Source organism: Hesperophylax consimilis, chromosome 8, assembly GCF_061612785.1.
Source record: "Hesperophylax consimilis isolate HC1 chromosome 8, BYU_Hcon_1.0, whole genome shotgun sequence".
In the NCBI taxonomy this organism is placed as follows: Eukaryota; Metazoa; Arthropoda; class Insecta; order Trichoptera; family Limnephilidae; genus Hesperophylax; species Hesperophylax consimilis.
This window is the reverse complement of record NC_142843.1, coordinates 22601764-22609628: the sequence shown is the minus strand read 5'-3', so window position 1 is coordinate 22609628 and position 7865 is coordinate 22601764. Positions and strand designations below refer to the sequence as shown.

General features: G+C 34.9%; 1 protein-coding gene across 1 annotated transcript; it reads left to right on the top strand.

Annotated features, from left to right (window-relative positions):
• The first annotated feature begins 455 nt into the window (after positions 1-455).
• On the top strand, positions 456-2991 carry LOC149421736 (uncharacterized). The gene has a single exon (XM_089634517.1). The coding sequence runs from the start codon at positions 669-671 to the stop codon at positions 2478-2480; it is 1812 nt and encodes a 603-aa protein (XP_089490643.1). The 5' UTR covers positions 456-668; the 3' UTR covers positions 2481-2991.
• The last annotated feature ends 4874 nt before the right edge of the window (positions 2992-7865 follow it).

The following is a 7865-nucleotide window of genomic DNA, read 5'->3' as shown; positions in this document are numbered from 1 at the left end:
ATTGCCTTCTCTAATGCATAGACGCAATGTAGGCATGCTGTGTCTGCTCTACAGGTATTTCAATGGAGCCTGCTCCAAGGAGCTAGCAGCATTGATTCCTGATGCACCGGTGCACGTGCGCGAAACTCGACGGACACGAACTGAACACCCGTTCACGGTTGACGTTGGCTTTATGAGAACGGGCCGTTTTTACGACTCGTTTTTGTGTAAGTCGGCTCGTATGTGGAACGAACTACCGGCATCTGTTTTTCCTCCCTCCTATAATCCGAGCCTCTTCAAGGCCCGCATTAACAAATTTGCAAATATCACTGATTAAGCACCTATAAATATTTTGACTCTAATCTACAGATTTTTTCACCCAAATCTACTGATTTTCATTTTCGCGGTATGGCATCACTCGAACTATGCTGTGCGAATGAAAATAAACCGGTGTACTAGGTTCATTTATGATAAACCGCTTTCCGCCGCTTTCTGTCAAAGTGTCAAATGCTCAATAACAATAGCAAATATTAGCGTCTTTTTCGTATGTTTTCATGTTCTTTATCCACAAATGAAAGACAATAGTTAAATTGCACTATGGATGCTATTTGAAAGAAAAGGATTTTTCCATTTGTCTTAAAAAAGCGTATCGAATATTCATACTCAACTTGAAGACCAAATCGGTAAAAATGTCAAATCGCGGGGAAAACAAAAGAAATCTAGAAAAATCAGATGTGTCTCAAGAATCAAAGAGGTTAAAAATTGAACCCAAAGCAAGAGAAAATATTCAAAATTCTCCTTCGAAGGACACCAGATCCAAAAAAGGTTTTCATTTTCTCACGGCATGCCAGAAGGTGACAACGGGAGAGTATTACAATGTCGGGGAGAGAGTGGGCATAATAAACCTACCAGACTGCTGTTATTCCGATACTTGTACAAGACATAGTGGTCCCCAAGCTCCTTACCAAATTTTACCATATGAGAGAGAAGCATTCCGAATTGACGTTAAATCAGGTATGTGGTGCGAAGCCCTCGATGTTTTCAGAGCTATTATAAAACACAACAAGTTTCCCAGTGTCGACACAGTTTTGGAAATCCTAAAAATGATTGTTAATATCGATGAAAATAATTCTGCATTCTCATCACAGTACATTATTAAAAGGTGTCAAAATGTACTCAAATTACTTTTCTCGGTTCATCCACCCTGTTCAGAAACTGTAAGAGTATTCTACAGGAATCTTCTTAACAGTCCTACTGATATAATGGAAAATACTGAAGTATACAAGAACTTATATGATCCAAAACATGGGCTTTTTAAATACATTATCAATATTTTACAAAAAGAAATACAATCAGGGACGTACACAGCAGTAAGTCATAATATTGATCAGAATGACGATAAACAAGAATGTTCTAAAGACTCTTCGGTTTTTGGGAAGCTTCTTAGAGCCATTCGTATACAGAGACTTATATTGATACTGGAATTAATGGTTGATCTTCTTGAAAGAGATTTGGCAATTTGGATTTCAAAAAATTTTAACCAACCACGAAAACATATGATGAAGAAACAAAAACCTCTGGTGGCCTGGGTGCTATGGCAGAACAGTGTATTACACAGTGGTCTTGTGAATAATAATTGCCGGCAAATTTTCCAAATTATTATTTCTTTAATAGAACTAGATCACCCCTCGGCACATCTCCAAGTGTTCACCAGGTTGCTAAATACAATTTTTCAAACATATTTTCTATGCGGTTTTTCTATGGAATTTTACCCTGATATTCGGCCAAATTGTAGTTGCAGTGTATTTTCGAGTGAAATGTTTAATCTCGTGAAAGACAAACAGCTTGAACTTATCCTAACAATTATTGACAATATTAAACCCAAACAGTTTCAATTTCTCATGTCAAGAAGTTTAATTCAAATGGTTTTGAAATCTAGTGAACCTAGTTTTATACTTTTGCTTCAAAACGTTTTTAAATATCGTTCATGGACAAATTTTGAAGAAGATCCTGGAACAATTGAACGATTCAAATCATCAAGTGCATCAAAAAGAGTTGTTATGGAAAATTTGCACAACCATGGACTAAAATATTTTTACCTGCATTTGATGGATAAAGTCAGTTTTGATAAAAGTATTATTTTAAATACTGAAGTTAGAAAAAAACCATTACAATCTACCATTCTTCATATTGTCTATTGTTCATTTTATCATTTTCTTCTTACTTTCAACATTGTTAAAATTCAAAACTGTTATGATGACTTATGTACTGCACAGCAAAAGGAAGTCACTTCCTCACCACCTCAAAATATAAAAAAAGGTGTTACAAAAAGTGATGAAGACATTTCACAGCCAAAACCTTTACCTCTTAATGAAGAATGTTATCGAGAATACAGATTGATTATTAGAACTTTGAAACAAATATCACTTTACTTATCAGAAATTAAACAAGATTGTCCAAGTGCTTACGAAATATTCCAAAGCGTTGATATTGACATTTAACAATAAAAAACATGTTATGATTGATAACATCAGATCATGATAATATTATGACCAAAAAATATTTACAATTTTTTAATGTATATTTAGATAATTTGCTATAAAGCAATTGCTTTATGGCAAATTGTATGTGCTCATAGAATAAAGAAGACAACTGGAAGTGTCTTCTATTCAAATTTGAATGGAATCAAATGTTCCAATTAGCCCCATAGCCCAGTGCTCCGTTTCACTTACACTTACCTGAGACTGTAGATCTCCATCCCATTTAAATTTTCACAGTTTTGTATTGGATATTTAAGCCTGGTTTAGACAAATATTTAGATCACAAAACATGCCCGTAAGGCACTTATTGTGCTATTCTATGTATATGCTAGTAAAAATTGACTAGAAATTTGGCTTTTGTAAAATTGTACTATCATCTTGTATTATTATATGTCTTATGTTTTTATTTTCTTATGTTTACACATTTAAAAGCATATGAAACACACCCATAAGACACTTCTTGTGTTATTCTACAAATGTCCTATTAAAAACTGACTAGAAATTTAGCTTTTGTAATATTGTACTATCATCTTGTATTATTAAATGTCTTATGTTTTTATTTTCTTATGTTCACACATTTAAATGCATACAAAACACACCCATAAGACACTTCTTGTGTTATTCTACAAATGTCCTAGTAAAAATTGACTAGAAATTAAGCTTTTATAATATTGTACTATCATCTTGTATTATTATAGGTCTTATTTTTTTTTTCTTATGTTCACACATTTAAATGCATACTAAACACACCCATAAGGCTCTTCTTGTGTTATTCTATATATGTCCTAGTAAAAATTGACTAGAAATTTAGCTTTTATAATATTGTACTATCATTTTGTATTATTATATGTCACATTTAACCCTAGAAGCCTAATCTATTTTATAGGTACATAAAGCCTTAACATACGTCTAAGAGGCGTACACATGTAAATGACAGCCAGTAGGCCAAAATATACCTACTTCTGCCCTATTTTTCGATGGAAAGTTAAAGTTGGTATTTAAACTAATAATAAAACACAGTTTTATCAATGAAAACTACTATCACAGGTATTTATTACAACGAATCAAAACATTATGCTTATATTCAAACAAAAAAATCATCTTCTTAAAAATCAACTCGAACATATGTTTTTTTTAAATAATCTTATATTTCTTTAAGATTAATTTCTTATTCTTAGAGCAAAAATTAAAAATAATCATGCTTTTAATTACTAGCTATAATTTTAGAGCAATCTACACAGACATCAACTTTGTGCTCAGAAAATACTGACTTTTTGCACTTACAGCATACTAATTTTGACATTCTCTTTTTTTAGCAGCAAAAAGCGCAGTATTTACGTTTTTTGAGCTCTGGTTCTCCTGCCTACGTTTATAACCTGAATCAGTAGGTTTTGCGAGAATTTGGTTTATACTTTTAAGTCGGAGCTTCAAGTCTGAATCTAAGGCTTGACCGAATCTGTGCTGAGTTGTTTAATGAAGTATCTTTTGTTTGAAAGTTTATTTGATCATGTTGTGGCCATAAATTACAGCAGAATTGACAAAGCCATGTTTAAGATGCCATAGAAAACAGCCACTGACCATCTATTAGTTTTGTGGTTGCACGACATTGAGGCGCACATTTGATCAAATGAATCTACTCCTCCTTTTGTTTGGTTCTAGAAATGAATCGTGTCTGGTTTGCCACTTGAATTATTAATTATTGCATTTTCATTACAACAAGATAAAAGTAAACCATTTTTGCAGGTTTTGGCTTGTACGATAGAAGTGTCAGAGGGCCATCAAAACAAAACGTAGAACTGCTAACAGGTCGAGATCTCGAGTTCTTAAATTTTTCGTACATTTCCCGCTTATTTGATCGAATAGTGCCCACTAGATTTAATTTGTAATTTGAGCTGGTCCTCGATAGGTGCGGACTTTATTCATAGCTGAAGTTCTGTGAGATGATTGACCCTTATTTGTTGACCAAACATCCCGCGTCCATTCTTACCGCGAAGAGTATTTCCAGGAACACGATAAATTCGCCCTGAGTTGGCAGTTTGCGAAGCATGAGCAGAATCAGATGCTAGGTCAGCTTTTGAAATTTTGAGTCGGCTTCATCAGTGGGAGCAGATTCTTGTAAAGGTAAAGCCTCTTCAGTTGCATAGTTCTCATCTTCAATTTGAATGCCGTCCACAAACTGGCTGTCCTCGTCTTCAGAAGCTGATCTCCCAGAGAAAGACTATCTCCTTGGTCTAAGATTTTCAAAATATCATTACTGTTTAATATATTGGACCATGACATGTTGGTATCTGAAACAATGCCAAAATAAACATAGAATGGACGAAAAATTAACGAAAGTAAAAACCCATAATCTTAGTTAAAAGTTACACAAAGCCTAAACATACGTCTCGCAGGCGTACTATACCTCAAAAACTCATAAATGGCTGGACTTACCTTAGTGATACAGGTACCATCGGCGAGCTCCCGTCGGCCACTGGGTTGGTTAAAGAGCACGAGGCGTTAACTTCAACCGTTAGAAAGAGAAATAGAATTCAAGATTGTGTGTACGCCTCGCAGGCGTAGATAAGGCTTCTAGGGTTAAATACATATGTTGAAATGCAAAAAATTATGCTATTTTTATCTGGTCCTTATCTATCTATACAACATATAGAAAAGTGTCTATGAGTGGCAGCACAGCTTTGTTTTTTTATACAAATCTACGATTTGACTCTAAAATCGATAAAATTTTGAAAACAAGAGCCCTCTATCCTAAGCACAGGCATCAGCTTACAATAGGAAAAAATACATATTGCACAAATCTGTTAATACTAAGTTACACATATTACCTAATAAATAAACAAATAAAAATGTTTCAAACTTTTCAGTGAGTCAAAATTTGCTTGTTTTAACTCACTGTGTAAAACAAAAAATAAATTTTTATTTTTTGGAATAATTTAGTGAGTAAAACCTCAAATTGTAATATTTAATTATTGAAGACAATATTAGCGGTTCTTAAACGAAAATCTGAAAAAGATACGGTCACATCTAGGACTCGAACCCAGGACCCTTGCCTTGCCGGGGCACCGCTCTACCACTGAGCTAATGAGACCCTATCTCCTTCGGTCATAGTTAAATTGAATCTACGATGTCCTGAATTTGTAGATAGGGATGCCGTAATATGTGTGAGCGAGAAAGTATTTGGGGTCACGTAAAAATCAATCTACCACTCGATGAGTTTAATATGACCGAAGGAGTTGTGGTCCCATTAGCTCAGTGGTAGAGCGGTGCCCCGGCAAGGCAAGCGTCCTGGGTTCGAGTCCTAAATGTGAACATATCTTTTTCTGATTTTTCTGTTTCAGATTTTCATTTAAGAATCGCTAATATTGTCTTCAATAATCAAATATAAAATAAATTGTTTTTATCACAGCCCCACATTTGGGCCTTTATGCAACAGTTATAACGAATACAACAAACTTCTCGGAAATGGCGACACGGTACACCAACTCCTGACTAGATACAAAAGATAAAGACTTTCTCTAGGAAATCTTCAACCTTACTGAAAGGAGCAATACATCTTGCTATCTGTGTCGGATTTCTGTAAGGCTTAGCACGCACTGCTATTAAATGCTGCGGCTTCGGAATAGCTAAAAACACAAAACCGCATACAAACTCGCACTGCGACTGGCGTTTTTATTAAATTCTATTACAGTACCACCGTGGAATAAAAAATTAAGTAAAAACGCCACCGCAATGCGTGTTTGTATGCGGTTTGGCGTTTTCAGCTATTCCAAAACCACTGCTTTTAATCGCAGTGCGTCCACCCACTAAGATCTTGCTGGAAGGGACGACACATCTCGCTATCAGGCTCAGGTCTTGAGCCTTCGACCGGCTCAGGATGTCTGTTCGTGTGTCCGCTTAAATAGCACATCATTTGGTAGATAGCGTTGAGCTGCCCTCTGATTAGTTGGTTAATAATTTGCATAACCAGTAGGAGATCTACGATGTCCTGCATTTGTAGATAGGGATGCTGTAATATGTGTGAACGACAAAGCATTTGGGGTCACGTAAAAATTAATCTACCATTTAATTTAATTTTAATTTTATTTCTATTATTTTCATATTATTTTACTGTTTATTTTATTATGTATTAAAATATAGTAATATAAAGGCTACACGTATCCTCGCTTTCACTCTTGTAATCTCTCAAAATAAATTGTATCGGTGATTTCACCATTAAGTATATTCACTGTCAATTTGACTGTCCTAGAACGGGAGACCTTCCTAGTTGGACAGTCAAAATCTATGCTGTAATATTTTTGTAACAAACAAATAAATAAATAAAAAAAAATAAAAAAAATTCGATAAGTTTATCACTGAGAGTGGCTTGGCAAAGCTGTCGTATAGAGAAAAAAATAATTACAGTATCGTCCCGGCACAGTACACTATATCAGGAGTGCCTGGCTTTGGGCAGTTGTGATAAACCTAGTCAAAGAGCATCCCACATAATCACCACTAAGCCTCAAATTTCTACAACTTACACTTTCTAAACTCTATTGTAGTGGATCTCAGGGCCTTTTCCCACTTCTGTTTAAAAATCAGAAGTTGTTCCGTTTAAAAATCGGATGCCATAGTTCTGTAGAGGTTATATGGAGCTGTTTACACTTATCCGACACAATTAAAAGCCATCTCTGGCACTTTTTGTCAGATGGATGGCCAGCGAGGTGCATCTGTTCATTTATAGGTTTGTATGGAGCTGTTTCGTTCCTTGTCGACATGCGCCCCATTACAACACCCTGGCCGCTCTTCGGTCGCAAGGAAGTCTGTTTTTACTCTCCGATTTTTAAACGGAACTGTGAACAGGGCATCTGAGGTCCAGTTTTTTAAATGGAAGTGGGAACGGGCCCTAAGGAGTTGACTCCTTGGCCTGTTTTATTTCAGTCCATGATGATTTTATATTGTATTAAAAAAATTAAAGATAATTGACATCAAACATTTAGTTTTTTTTTTAATTGAGTACACAAGAGTTCCAACTGCTGCCAACCATCTGGAGCCAGTGAGACTATGGCATCTCCAATTTGACCTGCAGATTCGTAACCAAGGACGGAAATCCCTCAACAACGTAGGTCATCGGCCGATTAATCTTTTTTTTTTATTATTGTTTTTGTAAAAGGTTTATTAATCCATTCCCCATATATTCCTTAGAGACATTGTAAAGTTGTATTTTTTACAATGTTTTTTGTATTTGTGTTTATTCAAGGTTTGAACAATCTTGTGCTATTTTCCCCACTCTTTGATAAAAAAATATTTAAAAAAATAAAAGTGTGTACTTACAACACAATGTTAATTATTTGTTATTATTAATATTAT